The sequence below is a fragment of the Mus pahari genome, chromosome 15 (assembly GCF_900095145.1).
Source record: "Mus pahari chromosome 15, PAHARI_EIJ_v1.1, whole genome shotgun sequence".
In the NCBI taxonomy this organism is placed as follows: Eukaryota; Metazoa; Chordata; class Mammalia; order Rodentia; family Muridae; genus Mus; species Mus pahari.
Window position 1 is genome coordinate 8,767,074 of NC_034604.1, and position 25,670 is coordinate 8,792,743.

At 45.7% G+C, this 25,670-nt stretch overlaps 1 protein-coding gene across 1 annotated transcript in view; it reads left to right on the top strand.

The window, feature by feature from the left end:
- The window catches only part of Lama3 (laminin subunit alpha 3), a 240,668-nt gene that overhangs the window by 153,268 nt on the left and 61,730 nt on the right, over nt 1-25,670 (top strand). Inside the window, exons 33-41 of the mRNA XM_021215025.2 lie at nt 472-616; nt 1,037-1,177; nt 4,041-4,202; nt 6,764-6,862; nt 9,390-9,473; nt 11,825-12,055; nt 15,798-15,911; nt 20,760-20,869; nt 23,696-23,776. Coding sequence (XP_021070684.1) covers nt 472-616; nt 1,037-1,177; nt 4,041-4,202; nt 6,764-6,862; nt 9,390-9,473; nt 11,825-12,055; nt 15,798-15,911; nt 20,760-20,869; nt 23,696-23,776 — 1,167 coding nt within the window. The remainder of the gene's footprint in view (nt 1-471; nt 617-1,036; nt 1,178-4,040; nt 4,203-6,763; nt 6,863-9,389; nt 9,474-11,824; nt 12,056-15,797; nt 15,912-20,759; nt 20,870-23,695; nt 23,777-25,670) is intronic.

Consider the following 25,670-nt stretch of genomic DNA (forward strand, 5'->3'; position numbering starts at 1 on the left):
AGGACAGAATTCAATCCAAAATACCTGGTTGTGGTTTCTAGGAGCTGCAAGTACCCACATAGGTGCATATTTTGTTATATGATGTTTGGCTACAACCTCATTGGTTTCTTGTTCAGAAATACTCAACCTAACTAACCTGAGACTGAAGGCACTCACTGTACAAGTTGTTTGGCACCAGCATTAAGTTAATGTAGCCTCAGGTCAGAGAGCTGCTGTCTATTTGCTGAAAGAAACGTTCTGGACCTTGAGATAAGGTCTAGTTCATAACAACAGCGCTGCTCCTCTCCCCCACATAGTGACATGTGGATGTCAGCACCCCAGGCATAAGCGCTTCCTTCTGTGACTGTCAGCAGCCACCTCAGCCACTGAGTCTGTGTAATGGTTCCCTGCAGTGTCTGCTCTATTACAATGCAGGCGGCCTTTAGAACCATGCAGAGTGATGACCGGATTGGTTCCTCTATCCCTGTACAGGTGCAAGCCTAGAGTCACAGGGCAGCGGTGTGACAAGTGTGCTCCTGGCTTCTACCAGTTCCCTGAGTGTGTCCCTTGCAGCTGTAACAGAGATGGGACTGAGCCCAGCGTATGTGACCCAGAGACTGGGGCTTGCGTGTGTAAGGTGAGACAGGTCATGTACCCAGGAGTTCTTCAAGGGAACTGCCCTCTGATATGTTCTGTAATGTGCTAGCATTTTGTACTTATTGTCTCCTTTCATAGGCATAATTGAAGGAAAGTTCTTCCTCATCCTTTGGAAAGGCCACAGACCCCTTCCCCCCTCCATATGATAATCTGTTGATATGGACTGTTTTCTACAGCATCGAGAGGCCCCTAGCTTCCTTGTGATTTGTTTCTGGATAAGGACTGGGGTTATTCACCCTGTTGCAGGGCCCACTGGCTTATAGGTGGGGTTCACAGCCTAGTGGGCCACCAACGTGGTAGAAGCTGGGCCAGTTGCTCTCCTCCAGCTGTCAGTCTTTGTAGCACTGCCTCTGTGCTTCTCAGAGCTGAAGAGTGTCTTACAGGACTCATTCTTCAACAGGAAAATGTGGAGGGCCCCCAATGTCAACTGTGTCGAGAAGGATCCTTCTACCTGGACCCAGCAAACCCAAAGGGCTGTACCAGGTGCTTCTGTTTTGGAGCGAATACTGACTGTCAGAGCTCACATAAGCGAAGAGTGAAGGTATGTGAGAGATCAGCCTTTGGGTTCTAGGCCAGTATCGGCAGGAGCTGTGGCATGTTTTGTGCATTTGATTCACATAACCACTATTGCCCTCGTTGTAAACAATAAAACTGTTTTCCCTCTTTCCCACCCCTGTTCCTTCAATGACGACTCTGAGACTATTTATTAACAAATGCCTAGGCCATGAGCTTTGGCTCATTCCCTGACTAGCTCACAACTTATTTAATCCATTCAAAATGCTCTGTGTCTTCCGTATGGTTAATTACCTGCCCTCAGCTTCGTGCATCCAAGTCCAGGCAAATCTCTTTATTTTATCCTGAGGTCAACTACCTGCTGGCTTACATCCATCTCCCAGAACTCCTGGGTGAATCTCTCCTTTTATTCTATCCTGAGTTCATCTATGTGGCCAGTTACTTCTGCTGAGCTCCCACGCTTCTGACCCGCCTCTGTCTCCCCCTTGCAAATCTTCACACCTCTCACTGTTTCCCAGAATCCCCTTTCTTCCAGCCAGTGTCCCACCCCCTATTTCCTGCCTCAGCTCAGTGGCCATCGGCTTTTTTAATGACAGGTGATACATCTCACTACACCTCACTTCACAGATATCATGATTGTTCCTCAGGTTATCCGGGTCTTTGATCCAGTGTCGTATGCTCAGGATGTCTTCTCTCAGTGCTCCCTGTAAACTTGCTCATCCCGGTCACTCTCTGGATCACTGCCCTTGATGTCTGCGTAACATTTAGCTCTTTATGCCTTTAGCTTTAATTTTTCCTTTCTTAATCGGTAGAATGTGAGATCCTTAACATATACCAGGGATTAAGACGGGATTTGGCGCATGAAAGATGCCCAGAAGTCATTCAGCGATAGAATTTGTTATATTGTAAAGGATATGACGAAGTATCCAGACAGACATCTGGATAGACAGACCTTCAGGGTAAGGGTTGGAAGGTCCACGGCACACTGATTCTGTCACCACGAAGTGACATGCCATGTCTTTGAGCCTTTCCACCCCGATGAGCTTTCTAAAGAATCATTTATTGTCTTCGTAGAGTTCCCATTATATAGGTATGGTTATTATCTATCATTATCACTATCCATTGCTAATTGACTGGTAATTGACCTATGGGAAGGTTAGGGATGGGCTGAAAGTTCTACCCCTCTACATACCCACTGGTCTTTCTGGTCTCTAGTTCCCATCGAGAGGGTTATCTAGTTATCTAGGCTAACTGGGGAGCCTTATAATCGGCATCTCACAAGCCTACGGAGTAGGTGATTGCACACGTCTGGGTTCATCTGTATGTGCAGAGATGCTGTGTGTGTGTGGTGTGTGGAACAGATGTTGATCTTGGTGTCTTCTCTTACGGTATGTCACCATACATATTGATGTGAGCTCTCTCTCTCTCTCTGCAACTGGAGCTTGCCAGTTCTGCTACTCTAAGCAGCTAGCTCGCTCTGGACCTATCACATCTCTGCTTCCCGAGGCTTGGGATTACAGGTTAGCGGCCCTGCCTGCCCAGCATTTATGTGGGTTCTAGGAATTCAGACTCTGATCTTCATGCATTGCCGTAAGTACTTTAGTCTCTATGCTACTCTTCCAGCCCCACAGAATATGTATTTATGATGGTAACAACATATTCTTCATTCTCTCTTCATATTCTTCCTGTTTTACTTTCTTTCTCAAATATTTTATCACATCTTAAATTCGCCTACTTTGTGTAGCATGTGTGTGTGTGTGTGTGTGTTCATGGAAGGGTGTGTGTATATGCATGATGAAGCCAGAGATCACTGTCAAATGTCTTCGTCTATACTCTCCACCTCAGCTTCTGAGCTAGCCCCTCACTGGCCTGGATTTTGCAGAGGCTTGACTAACTGGTACCCTCCTGTCTTCGTTTCCCAAGCACTGGGACCACAGATGCATGCCACCTTTTAGTGTGGGTTCTTGGAGATCAGACTCAGGTTCCCGAGCCTGTGAGACACAGGCTTTCCCAATGGAGCCCTCACTCTAGCCATCTCTGTCCACTTTTTAACTTCATAAATCTAAGACTTTTATCAACTCTATTAGTCCATGAGCCAGTAGCAGCATGTGTACTGTTTTCTGTAGTGTTGTTTTATACATTTGACGGCTTCCTGAATGGAGGACAGACTGGTGGAAGAAATTAGTTTGTAAATCTGTTCTGTAGCCTCCCCTTCTCACCCCTCATGAAACCAGGAGGCTTTATCCCGAAGCTACCCCTCGTCCAGTCTTTACCTTCTAAGTAGAGCAGGCTTCCTTGGTGACAAAGGAAATATTTTATTTTGGCTACTGTATTCCTTAACACATTTTAAAAAAAATGTTCCATTTTTGGTGTTATTCTAAACCTTTCATAAGAACTAAGTTAATGTGTTGACCATTTTATACACGTATAGAACGCGTTCTGATTATTCCTTCCCCCCTCCCTCTCTTACCTCTCTCCCACCGCTATTTACCCCTTTCTTTCCTTCCTGTCCCTTTCCCAGATCAATGACCCTCGGTTTGGTTTTGTGAACCATTTAGTTTACTAGGGTCATCTGAGTGACTGTTGAATGGTAATTCCCATTGGAGCCTGATTGAGTCACTGCTGGTTCCACAGCTAATGGCAATGACTCCCTCTTTTCATGAATCTATCTGTAAAAAATAGTTCATCTGTGATAGGACTGTCCCCCTGAGATCCTCCTATATCCTTCTTTATGTGAACCTCATCTTCTAAAGATTTATTTACTTATTACTTGTGTATATGTGTATGTGTATACCACATGAGTGCAGGTTCCGTCCGAGGGCACTGGAGTTACAGATCATTGTGCGAGTGATGTAGCAGTCACTCTAAAAGCCACAATTACTGTGCTCTAGTTTGTAGACATGATGGGCTGGCGTCTGGAGACAGCAGATGGAGTCGATGTCCCTGTGTCCTTCAACCCCGGCAGCAACAGCATGGTTGCAGATCTGCAGGAGCTGCCACCCTCAGTTCACAGCGCATCCTGGGTAGCACCTCTGTCCTACCTAGGTGATAAGGTAATGACGCTCGACGTGCTCCGGAGCCCTCTGTGGCCTCAGCTGCCACTCAGTGGCCTCAGCTGCCACTCAGCACAATTATCCCTTCCCCAGAGGGAGGGGGCATCTGGAAGTTCAGGTAATTAACGCGTAGAAATAAAGTTGGGCAATGATGAAGAAGACGCCCTGCCTCCTGCCATGTGGAGGGGAGGGCTGAAAAAGGACATCATGTGTGTGGTCCACATCCGCTAGTTCCCAGAAAGGAAGTCCTCCACGGTGTTTTTCTTGATTTGTGCTTCCTGCCAAGGAATTCTCCTCTAGGAAACCATTTAAATGATCTCTGTTGCAAATGGGCCAGGTGCCTTCAAATGCTCTACTGAAAATTCCTCGTTTTAAAGTAGGAAGACTCCTTGTCAGGAGACTACAGCTGAAAAATGATTATTTGAAGAAGCACAGGACCTGTGGCAGTTTGACTCACAGCAGAATCAAGTGTATTTAACAGCACCCCCCCCCCCAATCAAGTGTGCAGGATAAGTGAGCCGAATACCTGATTATGGCAGAGCGTGGCCATGCTATGAATACAGAAGTTCAGGCCTTGCATGAAAGCAACAGGCCTCGAGTTAGGCACGGCAGGAGATGTGAGCAAGGGTGGGTCTCACAGGGCCCAGCTCATGGGATGTCCTTAGTTCATATTTGATTTTAAATGTCAGGGTATCTATGGAGGTTCCATTAAATAGGCGAAATTGATAAAATTATCAACCATGAGGAATTAACTCAATGTTCGTGAGTTAACTCAGTGTTGGCTCCAGATCTCTAATTCTGGGAGAAGAACTCTGAGCTCTGATATTTTCATTGCTTCTCTTGTATGGCCCTCTTCGGTCATCTGTTACTGTGCAGCAGCCTAAGGGGACATGTTACTATGCTGTGCAGTTTCTGTAGATCAGGGACCCAGGAGTCAATGGCCCAGAGCTGCCTCTGGGGTTATGGACCAGGGCTTACCCAGGGCTAGTCATCCCGGAGCTAGAAGGTTCACTTGCTACATCCCCTGCTGTGCTAGCTAACAGACTTTTGTACTTCTGCTATCTCTGGCTGGAAACTTCGGATCCTCCTCACCGGAGACCTTCCTAGACTATGGAGGAGCCTTTGTGATGTGGTGGCTAGCTTCTGCAAAGTAGCTGAGGAAGGTGAATGAGGCGGAGAGAGTTAATGAAAAGAATTAAGACAGAAGCCATAATCTTACAACCCAACCTTGGAAGCGATGGAATCTCATTTCTGCTTTATTCTCCCCATCAGCTTATTAGAAATGAGTTACTGAGCCCACATTCAAGGAGAAAACAAGTTGCTTTCCTGTTACTGTGGTAAAACACCACGACCAAAAACAAGAGGCCACACAGTGGGGGGAGACATGGCAGCCCGTGGTTAGAACTGGAAGCTGAGGGAATGCTGAGGGAGCACATCTTCTACCACACAGAGGAAGCAGAGAGTGAGCTGGAAGTAGGCAGGGGCATGAACTCCCCAAGCTCATGCCCGCTGAGGATACGCCTCTTGAAAGTCCCCCAGTCCCCCAGTCAGCACGGCAATAGAGGACATTCCTAGTTCAAGCTGCGACAGCTTCTAGAGCGGATTATCAGAATTCATGCACGTATCTTAAAAGCCATCCCAGCTTGTCAAAAAAAAAAAAAAAACCAAACAAACCCAAAAAACCAAAACTATGCTTAACATCAACAAGATAAGCTTAGGTGTTCCTTGGAAATGGGTCTAGAGCCTTCGACTACAGCTCTGGGATGCGTTGTCAGCTTGCGGGTCCTAGGAGAAGCTCCCATGGTCTAGGACCCAGACTCTCCTCTGCTCTCACGTGGAACAGCATTTCGCTCCCAGTGACATGATATTGCTCATCACACACTCGGATCACTCCCCATCCCCAGCTGACTGCAGCAGTGGGAGAGACTGGGGAGAGGTGAGGGACTTGACAGGAAATGGCCACCATTCTGTATCTCTGAGGTAGCAGGCGACCATGGCTTCTCTCTCCAGGAAATTTATAATAACACAGGCAACCGTCACCATCTGCTTCCAAGGAATTTTTTTTTTTTGTGGAAAATTTATTTTTATAAACTTACTTTGCAATGGATATACCTATTTCTCCCAGCGAAATAACAGTCATCATGGGAGGGAGAAAACCAAAATCTTACTGTTCTAGTATGATTGGTAGTTTTTCTGTTAAATAAAAGTACATTCTTTAGTTTTAAAGACTTATTTATTTATTTATTTATTTATTTTATGTGCATTGGTGTTTTGCCTGTATGTATGTCTGTGTGAAGGCGTCAGAACCCTAGGAACTGGAGTTACAGATAGTTGTAAGCTACCATGCGGGTGCTGGAATTGAAAGAGCAGGCAGCCCCTACAGTCTTAATTATAAACACGTTTGTATTAATGGTTTTCAGGAATGTAAAAATGGCATAAAGCAGGAGGTGGTGGCATGTTCTTCGTCCCACCTTCTAGAGAGCACGCAGCTTTGCCAGGCATCCTGGTTAGCGCCAGCCTGCTCCTGTCCAGTGCAGTTGACACTGTTCATTCAATTTCAGGTGTCATCATACGGCGGCTACCTCACCTACCAAGCCAAGTCCTTTGGCTTACCTGGAGACATGGTTCTTCTGGAAACGCAGCCAGATGTGCAGCTCACCGTAGGTATTAAGGCGTGGTCCGAGCAGCAGGACGACTCAGTGGCCACCAGTGGGCTGTGCAGAACGTTAGACTGATTTGTATCTGATGTTTTGAAGACACTAGCACAGAACGTTTAGAGCACGTGGCACCTCTGCCCAAAGGGTTCCTCCTTTCCCCTTCCAGTGTATTTAGCTATATTTCACGTGAAACTGCCTCACGTCTTATGGTTTTATCTTTCAGTTTAGTCTCAAAAATGATTTGAGCCCATTCTTCGTGGCACTCCTGCAATACAGGACAAAAATCCCTGGACTATGGGTCAGGGAGCCATAGCCCGAAGCCGACTCTGTTTCTGTGTCAGCTGCTGGCGATGGAACCCAGGGGCTCACACTTGCTATACAAACACTCACGGCAGAGGGCCCCGCGCGCTTCGTAGATGTCTGTAGATCTTGGTCTTCAACACTGCTGTGCTATATTTTGCTTTGACCAGTAAACAAAAGTATTGAATTGTAAAAAACTCGGCAAACCTTAGCAGAGCATAATGAAAATTAAGCAACAAAGATTTTAGACCTGCATTAAGAACAACTGTCATGTGATAAGAATACTGTCCCAGCTGGGCAGGGTTTCCGTTCTGTATTTTACAGCAATCTCAGAGCTGAAGCTACTGCTGTATGTAATTTTTTTTAATTTTGTAATTATATTTATGCACAGAAAACTTAGTGTACATTTAACCCAGTTTAGTGGCGAGTTCTTTAGCTTTTGCCTTTTCCAGCTTAGCAATGCGAGCCATAGACTAGGAGCCAGGATGTTGCCTCTCCAGTGGCGATGGATCTTATCGGTCATTATAATTGGTCCTAATAGCTTCCACCAGCTTAGCCAGAGCACCCTTGTCTTCCGAGTTAACCTGTGTGAAGGCAACAGTGGTGCCTGTCTTCCTGTGGACCAGGTGCCCCAGCCTGGCCTTCCTCTTGATGATGCAGTGGGCACCCCAATCTTTCGACACAGGGCAGACAGGAAAACCACCAGCTCAATGGTGTCTACGTCATGGGCAATCGCTACCAGCTGAGCCTTCTTGTTCTCCACCAAGGTGGTGACTGTACTGACTCCTGCTCAGAGGACAGACAGGTGGTCTCTTTCTTAGTTGGGACATCCCTTTGCCAGCAGCTTTCTTCTCAGCACGAGCCAGTAGCCTTGGCTTCTTCTCTTGCTTTGTCTCTGGCCTGTAGTTGTGGGTGAGCTTAAGCAGCTGAGTAGCTGTCTGCCTGTCCAGGGCCTCGGTGAACTGGTTAATGGCAGGAGGTACTTTGAGCTGCTTATAGAAGATGGCTCTTTGCTGCTGCAGCCTGATGTATTGGGGCCATTTGATGAGGTGTGTTAGATCTCTTTTGGGCTGGATGTCCTGCCCAATGCCGAAGTTCTTGGACCTTTTCTCAAACAAAGGATTGACCACCTTTTTGGCCTCCTGTTTCTTGACGACGGTGGGGGCTGAGGCCACCTTCTTCCCCTTGGCCTTCTTTCCTTTGGGCATATTGCTCGGCTGGTGGGGAGAGCTGCTGTATGTAACTTTTACTGCAGAGGACATAACTGCACATACTCTTAGAATGTGCTGGGAGGTCGTGATCATTAATTTTACCTTCAGACATAGAAACTATTTAGGCTCACAACATTTTTTCTTTGTTGCTTTATTTTAAACCACTGTAATTAAGAGTCTTGTTCCTTAGATTAAGGTTTAAAGTGGTTGTGAGCCTCGATAATGTTCTGCCCTCATGAATGGACTGCCTGCGGGTTTGGAACCGACACAGAACAGCTGGGCTGGCTGCAGTGTGTGACTTAGGGTGGGGCTGCCATGCATGGATGTTCTGTGAAGCTCCCTGCAGCCACTTGATGGGGTGGGACCAAGGCTGAGAGTGGAGGCCTGATGCCACAGCGGTGAAACTGGAGTCCTGGGCCCATATCTTCATCCATTAACTTTCTCTTCTTCAGGGTGCTGAGCACACAGCTGCAACGCTAGGCTCTATTAACCCTTCCTCCATCCCCATCCTCTCAGCAGTCTTCCACCAAAGTAAGGTCCCGTTGGCTGCTATAAAATGTACTTCCTACATTTACTATAAAGAAGGACTAAAATAAATGCTTTTCCCATCTTTGACACATTATTTATTTATTATTTAATATGCCCACATGTTTAATCTGTGTGTCTGTCCATGCACAGGAGAGGTTCCGAGACTGACCTCCCTGGGGATGCTAGGAATTGAACTTAGGACCTGTGGAAGAGCAGCTGGCTCTCCTGACCACTGCTCAGCTAGCTCCCCAGATCTTTTTTTTTCCCCCTCCGTATTTTAAAATCGCTTTTGGTCAAGATAGTTTTCGTATTTGTGAAGTGTACCATGTTAGCTACAGTTTACCTGTTTCCATGGCACTGAGCCATTGGAGCTGAGCTGTCTGGGGCCGGTTATTTCATAGGCCGTAGATACACAGAGGGATCTCTTCTAACATCAATAGGACTCTCAAAGCATCTAAGGCACTAATGCATTCCTGCTTCCCTTTAACCAGGGTCAACACATGTCCCTCATCCATAAGGGACACAGCGACCCACGGCCAGACAGGCTGCATCACGGAAGAGTGCAAGTGACTGAGGTAAAAGAGGAGGCTAGAAGCTTTTGATGATCCTTCCTGCTCTGTGTTTTATTTCTTTTAGTCGAGTTTTTTATACAACACCCACATGCACACACAATGTGCAAACCTCTACCACACAATCTAGAATATAATATACCATTGAGTGTTTCACGGTTACATGGTTTTGTCTGCCCCCCAACTCTCTGTCTCTCTTGGAGCAGGGCAGAATACCCCCTCAGCTACAGTTCCCTAAGTGATGTTTCCCCCTTGTCTAAGAAATGCTTTCTCATTGGCTTGAAACTTGCCAGGAAGGCTGATCAGCACGGATTCTCCTGTCTCCATCTTGTACCCACTGATTCGGTACTCATGCCCAGAGAAAGCGGAGAGCTCATGTTCCTTAGTGTTAGAGAGATGGTTCCATGGTTAAGAGTGCTGTTGCACTTTCAAAGGGCCTGAGCTTAGTTCCCAGCACTCAGACTGGGTGGCTCACCACTTCTGGTAATGCCTGCTGTAAGGGTTCCGAGGCTGTTCTCCGCTCTCCCTGCTGTAAGGGTTCCGAGGCTGTCCACTGTGCTCCATAAGCGCCTTCCTGCATGTACATGGCATGCAGACCTGCCATATACACACAGATAAAAGTAAAATAAACCAGCATAGAGAGCCACATCAGAGAAGTTGCTTTCTCTCGGTCATGTGTGTCATCTACAAACCAGGAAGAGACCCTCCTGATGCAGCTGGTGCAGCCAGCACCTTGATGTGGGGCTTGGAGCTTCTAGAACCATGACAGACTAAACTTCTTGTTTCAACTGGCTACCAAAGTGCACAACTCCACCACTGGATCTGATAAGACTGTAGAGTGAGAGTGTTCAGTGCTCACACGGTTTGGTTCATACCGTCTTTTGGAGGCAGATGTGAGTTTGAAGGAGCTCAAGTGTCCCAATGTATAATGGAGACTCCAGAAAGAGAAAGGAAAACATTTGAAGAAGCAGTCACTTCCCAAACCTGATGATGATCACTAATGTATCAGCTCCAAACCCTCAAGCCCTAAATACAATAGATGGAAGGGGTTTATACAAGTGTGTTGTAATCCACATGCAGAAAGCAAAGGCAGAGAACTTCCCAGGTTCCATCCATCCCATGCAAGGGGCCCCCAGTAACATAAAAGCTGAAGTGGGCGGGGCATTGAAGGAGGACTGAAAAAACGGCTCAGCAGGCAAAGGCATCTACAAGCAAACCTGAGGACCCAAGTTCGATACCAGGAGTTTTCATGTGGGAAGGAGAGGACCGGCTCCTCCAAGTTGTCCCCTGAGCTCCATGTGTGCTCTGACACACATGCTCTGACACACATATGCCATAGAGAGTGGAAAGTTACAAAGAAAAGGAAACAGTGCAACAAAGAATTATGTGCAAACTATGTGCACAACTTTTAGCACAGTGATCAGAGCTATGAGCAGAAAATTCATTGTTAAATAACTTCTTGATAAGAAGTAATCGGTCACACAAAAAATATGTATATAGGATGTGAGTCCACTGATGTGAGGTCCCCTGAGATAGTCTAGTCCTCTTAAAAATTGGGGATGCTTTTCCATGGCTGGGGGAGGGTCCTGTGCAGAGCTTTTGTTTCCAAGCCTGAGCAAGGTTTTCAGACTTGTGCCATGCTCATAGTTTAGATTGCTATGCTGTGGAATCTGCAGTTAAAATGGGTATGATGGTACATTTCATGCCATGTGTGTTCTTTTAAATAATAAAATTGCACATGCATATTACAAATCAAAAATGATATGAGGAGTCATAAGGAGTGTCTCACACTGGAAAGCTCAGCACTTGGAGGCTAAGGTAAAAAGGATCATGAACACCAGGCTAGCCTGGGCTACGCGGTAAGCTCCAGGCCAGTCTGGGCTACTTAGCAAGACTCTGTTTCAAGAATAATAAACAAAACAATCCCTCCAACACAAACAAACAAACAAAAAAACCAAGCAAAAATTTAAAGAAATGAACAAATAAAGTAGCAAGTCAATAAAACAAACCTGTGTGCAAGAAGACTGCGTGGGCTGTGCTAATTACGGCACTAGCTAGCACTACCTGATTCAGTTGTGTTTTCTTCCTATGTCTTCATCACTGACTCTATATTCTTCCCAGATTAAAGCACATTTACAAAGGCATAGCACTGCTCTTGGAGACCCCTTCCTGGGAGCAGCCTGGTGTGACTGTTCCAGGACACACACACACACACACACACACACACACACAAACTCCACCTTCCTTTGAGTCTTTCCCTTACACACGCTAGCTGTCTTTGGTTTGACCCATTCCAGAGAGGGCCCTCTCTCTGGAAGAGAGCTTTCCTAAGAAAGCCTCTCCGTTTGCCCACGCAGGGAAACTTCAGACACGAAGGCAACAGTGCCCCAGTGTCCCGGGAGGAGCTGATGACTGTGCTGTCCAGACTGGAAAGACTCCACATCCGGGGCCTCTACTTCACCGAGACACAGCGGCTCACCTTGGGTGAGGTAGGGCTGGAGGAGGCCTCTGACACGGGAAGTGGACCCAGGGCTCTTCTTGTGGAGATGTGTGCCTGTCCCCCTGACTACACAGGTGACTCATGCCAGGTAGGGAACTTTCCCAGGTTGGTATTCCCCACCTCCCTGAGGCCCCACCTGCGTCTGGCTTTTCCTGGCTGCTCTCCAACAGTGCAGCAGTGTTGGGTCTTTCTCTACCCATCATCCAAGTGTGCTGGGCCAGATCTAATATCCCCCTAGACTACCTTCAGGGGTTCAAAACGTGCCAAAGACCACACAGTGTTTTGCCATTCCAAGGTGCTCCATAGATGTAAAAATCGGAGGTAGGAAGGCTGTGTTTGTGTCTGTTGTTTCCTAGTCACACCGCCTCGCCTCCTCGCCTACTCGCCTCCCCACCACCCCGCCACCCTTCCACCCCGCCATCCCGCCTCCCCACCACCCTGGTGTAGTTAAATCCTGGACTCAGAAGGCAAAAATCTCCCTCCCATTCTCCACCTCATAGCAGGTCTGAGCTGTTTAAAGTTAGCCTCACAAGATTAAAGTGTACCACAAAATAAAACTATTTTCTATCTCAACCCATAAATCAATATGTTCTTTTCCTAACAAGAAGCAGTGTTGGTAAAATCAGTAGGAGATAGCAGTGATGTTGTTCTGTGTACCCGGCGCACCGAATGTACACAAACCAGCAAAGCTCTTCACTTCCCTGTGTTCCTTAAGCCAACGAGTACCTCCCTCGCCTTAGCGTTGTGGGAACTCCTTTGCTTGTGAGTTAGTTCATAGGTTATGCCTTCCATCTCTTTTCTAACTGACCTAAAATATAAAATAGATAGCCCAAGGAAAAGAGGAGGAGAAGGTGGATTAGCACCCTTGTGGCCAGGGTGTGGGCATTTGCCCTGACTCAGCCTGTGATTTACAGCTGCTCTCATAGTCTGGTGCTGTCTGCAGGGCCAGGTGAGTAGAAGGTGACGTCTGCCCCACCTCCCAGGAATTAAGGAAGACTGCACTTACCTGTGGGACTGTTATGTGCTCTCTGCCTGTGTAGGCTGACTCATGTGTGAAGTTTAAAGGTGGGGCCCCTGCCGCAGACAGCCTTCTTTCCTGAGTCAGGCAGGCCCAGGCACTGCAGGAAGGGCAGCTATAAGAGGAAGAACACAGAGGTTTGCACGCAGCCAGGCAGGACACGCAGGGATCAGAATGCCGCCTGCAGTGAGGTGGTCAGCTTGGAGCACAGGATGGTTGTGGATCTTTGGGACAGCCCTGGGCCAGTGCCTGGGGTATGGCTCAGAGCAGCAAAGGGTATCATTTCTTCAGCGTCCAAGTCAAAATCATCTGCAAGCAAGTTATATGGAGCTTAGACCCAGCCAGGTAATGCTCCTTTTAAATTTTGTTTTGGGGTGGGAAAATGTGTCCAGCTTGGTGATATTAATGAGTAGATGGGTGGGCTGGGAAAAGGGCAGATGGCCTCCTAATTGCTGTGAGTGGCAGGATTTATTGCAGTGCCTGACAGATTGCTCTCCTGAGCCATTAAGTGCAAGCTCCATAAACTTCAGCCCACCTTGGAATGCCCAGACAGCTAAGAGCCTGGACGCTTGTGGAATCTTGGTATACCACGAAACTCTGCCCTTTCAGAACTAGCTCAAGCCTGGAACAAGAGCCTACTTCATGGAGGCTTGCATTTGACCTGGAAAAAAATTATCCACAAAGTATAACATAGGAAACAATAAGAGACAAGGCTAAGAAAAGCGATCTAAGTTTGTGTAGTGCCTCACAGACATGCCGTGGTTTGTCAGGCACGAAACATTCAGGCATTCTGCTCACCTCTTACATGCCCTGGCTGCTGTATGTACGCTTACAGAGAAATTGAGCCTGTGGCTCATGAAATAGACCTAGAAAGTAGACGGGGCATGGTTTTATCATCTGTAATATAAATTGTTACTAGAAATTTTATCCTTAAAAAATGGCTTTGCAAAACTTCACCACTTATGAAGTCTCTTTGTTGACATATTAGGATACATTAATTTTCATCTGGAATAAATCTTCAATAGACTTTGAACACTTCTGGCAAATATGTTTGCTTGCTTTGTGGAGGCACGAAATGGTTACGACTGAGTCACTGACAAGAACTCCAAATCACATGACCTAGAAATTGGGCAGAACATTTTTTCTTGCTGGTAATTAAAAGCACATCAAGGTGGATGGTTTTGCTTTGGTCATGGTAGACTGTCCTTCCCCAAAGGAGGTTTAATTAAGGCTTTTGCCCAACGATGGTACCTTCAATTCACAAGACCTGTTTGTTCATTTGGATAATTTGTCCCTTCCCAAATATAATTATTTTGGCAAGTAACATGTTAACTTCAGCTGGCTTATTGCAGATATGATCATCGTCCCTGGCTGAATTTCATTCAGATGTGTCTCACAGCTGAGCTAGCAGCAAAGAACATTCTTTTATTACTTTAATTCTCCTTTAGGCAAGCCTATTCATGTATAGCCTACAAAGAAAAAAATTTGCAAAAAATCACTTTGTCTAAACATGGTCCCTAATCTCTCTTAAAGGAACATTACATTAGACATTACATCTGTTCTGTCGCTTGTATGAGCTGCAGTCAAAAGTCTTTAGGAAGGAGTTCCTGGCTGGCACACGCTTCCTCTATTCTTCCTGTTGTCCATGTACCGGCCTTTGTGGGCACAGGCAGTATGACTGGCCTGTTTAATCTCAAGGTTCCCTTTGACTGTCATTTCAGAGTCTTATGGACATATATGCTGTTTAGGACAATGAGGTTGGTTGAGATACTAATTCTTCCTGTTGCTTTAAAGGTGGGAATCTGGGAGCTCAGAGCAGGGACTAAAGAGAAATCTATGAATTGATTAGCTCTGCCAATATAAATCTTATCTACCTATTTACCTGTCGTCCTTGCTAAAGGCAGATGGGACACCAAATGATTTTAGTGAGTTCTGTAAGAATCAAATCATTGTTTTTATTCATCTGTTGGATTGTTGTTGAGATACGGCTTTCCTCTGTAGCTCTGGCTGGTCAGGAACTCACAGAGATCCCCTGCCTTTGTCTCCCAAGTGCTGGGATTAACATAAGCCCATGGAAAAATCTTAACTTTTTATTCTTACAAACACTAGTAACCCATGTTATTAGAGTGGGCGGGGACAGTAAAGCAATGACTGATAGAATATTGGCCCCAAAACAAGACCAAACCCGGAGACTCAGGCTGGAACTCTGTATGTCGGAGAAATTTTTCTCAAGTCTTGTATGTGAGAACTCAACACCTCCTTCTGCCCTGGCTTCCTGGCGAGCACTGGTTAGTAAGTGTCACTGCAATGATTTCAGTAACTGTTACGTTGTTGAGTAGATACCATTGACTACTCTATGTCCACTCCACCCTGCCTCCCACCAGCCTGAACCCATACTCAGGGAGGGGTGGGCTATTAAGAGAATCTTGAGCTTGAGTTGTTTGGCTTAGCTGTCTGCCCCAGTAGGGGCTACAGTTCTGATCCTCTTACGTCCTACCTGTCTACCTCCTCAGCCCCTTTGAGACGATGGGTGTATGAGGAGGGACCTGTGTGTGGAGAGTGGCCCTTGCCCACATCTCCTTTCTCTGCTACTTTCCAGTCCCACTGTCACAAAGAACCAGCACAGCCTGACCAACAGCAACAGTCACGGACGGGCAGTTGGATGGGCAGTTGGCATCAGAAGTCCTTTTAAGACCTGGAGCGAGAAGGCTTCAAAACCCTGACTTCTTCACAGTCAGAATTGTGACGAGCTGTCAAAAATAATTCGTCTCTTCTCTTTGTACTAATTAAATGCTTTTTGTTTGAAAAATAGGGTTGTCGCCCTGGATACTATCGGGACAACAAAAGCTTACCCGCAGGAAGGTGTGTTCCCTGCAATTGCAACGGACATTCAAATAGATGCCAGGATGGCTCTGGCATATGCATTGTAAGTAAATTGGTAGTTCTGCTGCTGTCAGCAGACAATCTGTTCCTCCTCCTTTTCCTGAGACGTCAATGTCCCATCTCCCATAGAACCCTAAGCAGAGAATGCTTTTGCCATAGCTTCTGAAACACCGAGTCTACTTAGGTATTTTACACTTCACTTCTGCCTGTGTTGTGACATACACCCTCAGAGGAGAACACCTGACTGAACTGTCACGAGATACCTTAGCTCCTATTTTCTCTGCCTCGTTAAATATATCAACAGGTGGATCAAAGGGCTCAAGTCTTGTGTAGATCTAATAATGCTGAGCTGTCCGTCTGAGGCTCAGTTTTGAGCATGGTACCCATGCTGAGCATGGAGCAGAGTGCTTACCTAGTGTGCACAGGGCCCAGCACCATATGAACCAGCCTGGAGTCCCAGCACTCTGGTGGAGGCAGGAAGATCAGAAGTTGCCTTAGTGGCTGCTCTGTCCTGTGAAGAGATACCATGACCACGACAACTCTTATAAGAGAAAGCATTTAATTGGGGCTCGCTTACAGTTTCAGAGGTTTGGCCTATGATCATTATGGTAGGGAGCATGGTAGCATGTGGGCAGATGCTGGACAGTATGAGAGTTCTACGTCCTGATCCATAGGCAGGCAGAGAGCAACTCTGGGTCTAGTGTGGGCTTTTGAAACCTCAAAGCCTCCAACAAAAACCACTTCCTCCAACAAAGCCACATCTCTGAATCCTCAGACATTGCCACTCCCTGATGATAAAGCATTCAAATACATGGGCCTAAGGGTGCCATTCTTATTCAAACTACCACAGAAGTTCAAGGTCATCCTTGGCTACCTAGCAAGTTTGAGGCTAACCTGTGAGACATGAGAACTTGCCTGGAAAAATAAAAATAAAGAGAAACTGGGAAGGGAGAAATACAAGACATTCATGAGAAAAGGAAAAAGAAAGAAGATAAAAAAGAAAGAAAGAAAGAAAGAAAGAAAGAAAGAAAGAAAGAAAGAAAGAAAGAAAGAAAAAATTAGGGAGAAGGGGATACTGGGGATGACTTATGACTTACCCTTCGTCAGACAAATACAAACGCCCATGGTTGTGAAGATAAAGTGGGGTCACAGGAAAGGTGGGCAAGTGGATGGTACCAAGGAGGAGAAAATACGGTCTTTCCTTCCTCACAGCCTCAGTCAGGGCTTCGAGCTACTTTTTAAGTCAGTTTTGTTGGCTAAAGTTTACAGGCTAGAAAAGGGTCTTACTTTGGGATATTGTAATAATCAAATTCTCTGCAATAATATTAGCTTGTGGCCAGCATGGTAGCACGAGCCTTTAATTCTAGCAGAGGTAGACAAATCTCTGTGTTCACGGTTAGCCCGGTGTATATAGCCAGTTCCAGGTTAAGAAGGCTATATAGCGAGACCTTTCCTCAAACAAAAAAGTTTTTTAAAAATCAGTTTGTTAAGTAATTTTCATCTCTGAAGAGCCTTTTAAAATTGTTTATTTGGTTTTTTTTAAAAGATTTTTAAAAAAGATTTATTTATTTACTTTATGTATGTGAGAACTCTGTTGCTCTCTTCAGACAGACCAGAAGAGGGCATCTGATCATGTTACAGATGGTTGTGAGCCACCATGTGGCTGCTGTGATTTGAACTCAGGACCTTTGGAAGAGCATCCAGTGCTCTTAACCACTGAGCCATCTCTCCAGCCCCGTTTATTTATGTTTAACTGTGCTCCATTCTTCCTTCCCATCAGACTTCTCCCGCTTTGATAGCCAGGGTCCCCCCAGTTAAAGCAGGGACCTCTGGAAATTCACTCTGCTGCCTCAACTCGCTTTGTGCAACGTGGCTGGCATCTGCAGAGTTCCAGGACTGTGCTGAACCTGTTCCTCACACCTCAGGGGTCTGCTTCTGTTGCTTGCTGGGACAGGCCAGAACAGGAAAGTGCCAAAAGGCCAGCTGATGGATTCTAACCTTTTATGTTCAAAAAGACTAAGTGGTTGTTTTCCAGTTCATAAGTATTCATGAACAAAGTCTGTTTGATACTACCTGGTGTGTGTGTGTGTGTGTGTGTGTGTGTGTGTGAGAGAGAGAGAGAGAGAGAGAGAGACAAAGGCATCACCTTCATCAAGAGTGAATGTTTATCGCATCACAGAGCCATTGCAGACATCAAGTCTACCTTCTAAAGGCCTCCAGAGAACAAAAGGATTTTGTTTTTCTAGATTCTGTGTGCTTCATGGAAGGATAACTTGTGGGACTCATACTTCATTTTTCAACCAAACAAGGTTTTCTTTTCCACTTGCTATTTCTATAACTCTCTCTTTGCTTGCCTCTAAAGGCTGCTGTGGCTCCTCCAGACAGACTTCTCACAGGAAATCCTGACAATGTGCTGTCTGTCCTGAGACCTGTGCTGAGCCCAGAACCACCAGACACAACCTTTCCTCCAGGGAACTTTCTTTACACATGCGTACATACCTACCAATCCACTCACTGGGGCGACAACCATGAGGCAGAGGGAGCTAACGGAGCCTGGCATGAACTACTGAAACCCTATACCCTACCCCCAGTGGCACACCTCTTCCAATAAAGCCACGCCTCCTAATCCTTCCCAAACAGTTCCACCAGCTGGGGACTACTTATTCAGACATATGAGCCTATGGTAACCATTCTCATTCCAACCGGCATACTACCTAACCATGCTTTATATTATTTTTAATTCCTTAATGATTCATAAAACATGGATTTGCTTAATTGGGTGTCTTTTCCATTGGAGACAAGCCCCATCCTCTTGTAATTTATTTTTCCTAACTTAGTCCCAGGACTTAACTCTTCACATCCATTATCTTGCCTGGTCCAAGCACCATGGTGGTGGCATAAAGAGATAAGTAACTGTTAGAGCTCAACCTTTTCAAGGTCATCTTAGTTACCAACTGTCTGTAGCCCAGGGAACTGTCCTCCCTTTTCTTTTTTCTCTCACCCCCACCCCGTTCTCTCTGTGTTCATCTGTACATGCACATGCTTGGGTATGTGTGTATTTGAAGCTTTGTTGTGAGGATGAAAATCTAGTTCATCTTCTGCCGGACTGGGTGGTGGCAAGTCATGGTGGTGCTTCGCTGTGGAGCACCTTCGGTAAGGCGTCGTCAGCTTTGACACGAGGATGATTGGAGTTACACAAATACAATGCTTAGACACAATTCCTTAATTCTCTGGAACTTGTGTTAAAGGGTCTTCTGATATTGTGTAACTTTCCACAGTTTTCACAAACTCCATGTATAAGCACCTATTGAAAGTGTATTGTCCTTTAGTGTATCCTAGTTAATGAATTATGAAGTAAAATGGGGCTAGTCCCAGAGAAGACCTGTTGCAGTAAATCTCTCCAACCCAATTATGCCCCAGCAATGAAAACATAGCACAGGTAATATGATTACAGGCTGTGCGCCTAGATTGGGTAGATCCACTGCTCTACTTCCATATCTGTGAGACCCTTTAGAATTTGCAGTTTCTCCAGGCCATGTGCTTCTGCTTAGCTTTTCTTCTTCGTCAGTCTCTGTGTCTTTTCCCTCTTCCATTTTCTCCTTCTCTCTCCACCTTCCTCTCCACCTTCCCTTTTATCAGCCCAATCATCAGCTCTCCTTTATTTTACAAATTAAGGTGGGAAGCCCTTTTACAGGAAATCACCTGAGTGCTGCCTCATTCCTTGTTCACAGCCACTCACTGGAAAATGGAATTAACATCAAATATAATTAGCCCCAGGGCTATCCGCAACAAAGACCCTTTCTAAAAGGATGGGAGAGAGAAGATGCACTTCCCAGGGACCCAGGACAGTTTTAATTTTCTTGCTTGCTTATTTGATTTGAGTCAGGGTCTCATTATATAACTCTGGCTAGTCTGGAACTTTTTATGTAAACTTGGAAGACCTTGAACTCTCAGAGATCTGCTTGCCTCTGCCTCCCAACTGCCTGGATAAAGATATATATATATATATATATATATATATATATATATATATATATGATCAGCACATCTAGCCTACCTACCTTTTGCCTTCTAAAATGCTCCTATAAACATTGGGAAGTGACATTCTTCTAATGGCACATTTAGGAAAACTATACTTATATGTAGTCATATGATGATAAAATTGGTATAGGAAAAAATAAAACTTAGATAAATGAAGGAATTTGCCCAAGAGGCACAGCTGAAGTGATATTGTGGCATAAGAACCTAGATGTGCTTTCTCTACTCTAGATAATGAAAAGAGCCTTTACTGTAAAGTGTAAGTGCGAGTGTGTGTGAGATGGTGTGAAATGGTGTGTGTGTGTGTGTGTGTGTGTGTGTGTGTGTGTGTGTGTGTGTGCATGCAGCTGGAGGAAGATGCTAGTGTGCTTCCTAGGCACCATCTACTTATTTTGCTTGTTTGTCTTTGCAACAGAGTCCCTCGATGGCCTGGAGCTTAATTAGTAAGGCCCAGGGATCCAGCCATCCCCCTCTCCCCATCCTGAGATTACAAGCATGTTCCACCATAGCTTTGAAAACAAGGCTTCTGGGGGGCAAACTCAGGTCCTTGTGCATGTCAGGCAAGCGTAAGTACTTTACAAAGGCTGAGCTCTCCTTCCGGTGTCCCAGTATTTTTGTGTGGTACCAACGGCAATTAAACAGGAAAAACTGCACGTGGTTAACAGAGCCCATGTGATCATGCCGCCAGAGGACTTGAGCTATGACTGGATGAGATCAGGGGCCGGAACTGAAGTTCAACTATGCCACGCTCACCGAGCATACTTGAAGCTCTGAGTTTAAAGATGTATAAACTGATAATGACCTTGAAAGTGATCCCTGCAACAGACAGCTAACTAGTCCTATCTGTCCCCAGAACTGTCAGCACAACACAGCTGGGGAGCACTGTGAGCGTTGCCAGGAGGGTCACTATGGAAACGCCATCCACGGATCCTGTAGGGTCTGCCCCTGCCCTCATACCAACAGGTACAGTCGAGGCTCACAAATTGCAGTTTGTAGTCTGTCAGTTGCACAAAACTGAGCAGATGTGTGTGTGTGTGTGGGGGGGGGTAGCGGGTTAAAGAGAAGTCACTGCTAAAGGGCTGTGAGTTTTCTTGAAGTGATAACTGTGTTCTAAAATTGACCATAGTGGTGTTTGTTCAAATCTGTGACTTTTATACTATTTGTGGGTAAACTGTATGGTAAGTGAATAATATTTCACTGAGGCTGGGTTTGGGATGTGTTTGGTTTGGGGAGTTTCTTGCCTTTTTTATTATGAGCCTAGCCTTTAATGGCTGAGCCATTTTCTTTTAAATGAACAGACATGAATACAAGAGAAAAACAAAAGCAATAATCAAACAAAAACCATCTTTTAAAATTGTTCCCTTTTGTCTTTTTCCTTTTCTTTTTTTCTTTTGCCGCTCCCTCAATGGTTTTACAAATTTCCTGGGCACCCAATGATGGAGCCAGCTCTCAGCCTGGCTTTGTGCTAAGGAAATCAATATACTGTAAATATGGTGGGATCTGATGTCCTGAAGTTTCCCTGGTGTGGGTCAGGGAAAGAAAATGTCATCGTAACTCAGCAAGTAAATGCAAAAATAAACACTAAATACAATATCAGACAGCCATGAGACTATGTAATTGTCAGTGAGTGCCTATGTTGTCAAGAGTGGCCAAGAGGGCATGGAGTTGTTTGGAGAGACATTAATCATGAGCAGAGACAGCCATGGCAGCATCTTGGTCCCAGAAGGGAAACCCTTGTAGCATCTGCCCTGCCCTGAACGTGCATTGAAGGATCACAAGCTCAGTTTGTGGACTGGCAATTGCACTGAACTGAAAGCAGATGGGGAGGAAGCAGGTTAAAGAGCCATGCTCATAGAGAGGCAGGAAGGTCTGGAGTGCACTAGAGAGGACATTGACCCAACTGGGCTTCTTTATTGGATGCACAATCTGTCAGTCACTGCAAGGATGAGTTTTGTGAAGGAGAAAAGCAGGCTCCTCCTGGGGCAGCCAAGCACAGAGACAGGATGCGGAGCAAGTTTTAGACCCATCTGCATAAGAGCAGGTTCAAGACCATTTATGGAATAAGGAGGAAGCATTACTTAAGGCAAGCATCAAAGTGAGATGGGACAAGGGGAACATTGATCAGTCACCTACAAGTATAGGATTGAACTCCATAGAATGCTCACCCAGGAAGTGGCAGCTTTGGCCTGATCTGAAGGCTGAGGTTTTCTGTCCCTTGATGTCAACAGTATCACCTAGTGGACCCTTCTTCCTGTCCAAGAGGAGAGTCAATGGCTCCAACAAAAGTGGCTTTCAAGCCTTGGAAGCTTGTCTGGATAACCATTAAACCCCATGAGTCAGGGTTGTTACCTATGCCGAGCTCCTGGCATCTCAGAATACCTCATCCACATGGGCCCCACGTTAGGAATGTTTTAAGTAAACAAAGACAAGTGAAACAAAGGGATTATTCAGGTTTTCCCTCAACATCAAGAGGGCTGGAGATGAGGTTGAAGGTCTCACCAGGACTCAGATTCCATGATTCTTAAGCTTGAAGGCTATAGTCAACATCTGGGTTTAACTCTTGGTGTGATGGAAGCCTTGGGTGGTCCAAGTGTAGCTGTCATCTGGGCCTGGTGTGACTGACAGATGGCAGGTAGAACAGTCACCATTTTTTCTCCTGTTCTCAATGGGCCTGGCACATTGTTATACTGTTGTTCATTGTGACGTGACCAACATGGCCTCCAAAGAAAGAGTGATGTAACAGCTAACTAAGGAAAGTAGTAACACGTTTGAAAATCAAGAAACTGCCTATGCAGTGCAGGCTCAGGAATAGAAGCAGAGTGCAAAGCAGACCCATAGCAGCCACATCTTCCTTCTCACAAAGTCACAGACATGAGTGCTGCTTCTCCATGCAGAGATCCCCATGTCTGCCTGGCCTTTCTATCTGTGTGCCTGATTCCCATTCAGCCTGCCTTGTTCTGCAGCGTTCTTTGTGTGGCAATCCAGCCCTCCACGCCTGCCCAGACTTGCACAGGCAGAAGGAGAAAAGACAGGACCTCCGTAGGGCACTGGAGAGCTACTCGGGCTTGGTGAAAGCATCTAGCTGGTGGAGCTGGGCTGCTCAAGGATATTCAAGTTTGACATTGCAATTGTTTAATGCCTCTTCCTCCATCAGCAAGGCCTTTCATGGCCTCTTTGGGAGCAAAAAAAGATTTCTCAAATATTTGTCAGTTTAGAGCTAAAAGAAAAGGGATTGAAATTTCAGAACTTGATTAGAAAACAATGTAAAGCCACCAGCAAGTATAACCTAGAAATCCCAAGAGAGTAGGAGAAACTCTGTGCTTCTCTCTGGGCTCCTGGGGCCTGGCCTGATGGCTAGGAGTGGGCTCTACATAGAAGAAGCTGGCAGAAAAAAGGAGACAATATTTGAAGAGAATTAGAACTTGCTATTCTCTTTCCTGCCTAGGCTTGTATCCCCTGCTTGTTATTCCTGGGGAAAAAGTGTTGTAATCATCTCTCCCAGACTGAGGCACTGTGTCTGTCTCAAGGGAAGGAATGCATTTATCCAAGCCAGAAAGAAAATGCATGCCTGTATTCAGCCCACTTGCCCAGTGCTGGCTGAAGCTATTCATCCTGCACACTGGCGAGCCTCCAGGGGCAAAATTGTCTCCCCATACAACTTTCTTCACTCCAAACCTTCCACACGAAGGGTTTCCATTTTCACTTCATGGAGTCCGGTTCTTACGATAGAAAACAGTGGACCCATGGGGTTCTGTTTGCACTGAAGCACTTTTTCTGTCTCCCTATAAGTTTTGCCACTGGCTGTGCTGTGGATGGCGGAGTTGTGAGGTGTACCTGCAAACCCGGATACACAGGAGCACAGTGTGAGAGGTAGGTTTCTTCCTGCCCTGTGTGCCCATCACCCATAGCACCCCCTTTCCAAAAATCCACAGGTGGAGTTGATTGTTTGGGGCTGGGATCCCACTGAGGGCTAGAAAGATCTTGGGCAAAATACAAGACTGCTCACCTAATAAGTCATTTCTTCTGTGTTCATGTTTTAGAATTAGAATGAGGAGCTCACACCACACAGGCAGGCACACACACACACACACACACACACACACACACACAGAGAGAGAGAGAGAGAGAGAGAGACAGAGACAGAGACAGAGACAGAGAGACAGAGAGAGACAGAGAGACAGAGAGACTTATGGTCTCCATACATATACCATTCTCATTCCTACACGCCCTTTCCCATCTCAACCCATCTTCCTCCTCCCAGCATCCATCTACTACAAAGTGGTCCTTTCCCACATCCTTATGTGCTCTTTATATAACTCGCATCTTCTCCCATAGGTCTATATACCACTTCTCCTAGTTTCTTAAATACTCCTCCCCAAAATATCTGTACATGCCTTTATTCCCATACTCATTCCTGCATGCACCCATCTGTACACAGCTCTGTATACCCTTATCCTCACCAACAGCCATATATGTGTGTGTATATAACTTTTAGTTATAATTCTAAATACATAATCCATGTCCTTATACATGCACACATGAGTATGTGCATACACAAATACACAGAGTTGCTTGCGCACACACATATACATACACACACACACACACACACACACACATTCACACATTCTCACAGTATATCTTGAACACTAAGGAAAGCCTATTTATTTCCCAGACCCTGTTGCCTGACATAATGCTGGTCATATTCAATATGTTTAGTAATGTGCATGAAACAAGAAAATAATAGCAAAGGTTGTGGAAGGACAAGTGTCCCAGAGATACACTTCAGTTATTCATAGACAGATCATCTTGAGTAGCTTCTGTGCACTGGATGCTATGTAGGTTGTATAAAGCAAAAGTTGCCTCAGGTTCTAATAACCTACCACACCTCCTCTCAATAATCCCAGGGCACACTGCACAAAATACACAACGTGTTTGGTTACCCTCCAGATCTGTATGAAATGTTGGTGCTGGGGGATGCATAGGGCACTAGTCACAAAACTGGGCTGGGTTGGGTTACATCTGAAGGGACAAAGCAGCCAGCCTTGTAGAGCAAAGGATGGAGGGTTAGCTATAGAGAGATGGTAAGGGTGTGTAGGCTGGAGTGGGGGAGCTGGGCAAGGATTCCAGGCTCTGTGACACTGAAGTTGGGGGCTCACATCTGGGAGAGCCTCTTCCTGGCTTAACCTCCCTGTGGATCTGGACAAGCAACAGAGTCAAAGACAGCAGCAGGCTCCATGGGGCACTTGTTGATCGTGGCAGCTGACTTGAAGAGACATTTTTAATGAACAGTTCTCTCAGCATATGCTACACTTGGTGTCTCAATGCACGTTAGGGTTTCTTAGTTAGGAACATCTTTTCACGAGTGCCAAGTTGATAACAACAATTTTTATTTATTCATCACGGGTTGCACACCAAGGGACTGTTCACAGCACTATTTGTTACATCCCGAATGACAAATAAGAAAGTCAAGGGTGAGATGTAGGGATGTACCATGTAAAGAAGTCTCCTTGAACTTGGGAGGAGTGGCCTGCCAATGGTAGGTGCAGAGAGGTTTTCTAGCTCCTCCCATACCCTGCAAGTCTCTTTCCCTCAGGCACTCGGAGCTGCAGACAGATGTCTTCTCCGCTCCTTACTCCTGTACTAATGTCGCCTGGAAAAGCGGGGAGCATTGCTTCAATCTACTGTTTAGCTATGAGAGGAAAATAAGAGAGAGAATTATTTCTTGTAATTAGTAAAGCATGCTTTTTTTTTTTTTTTTTTT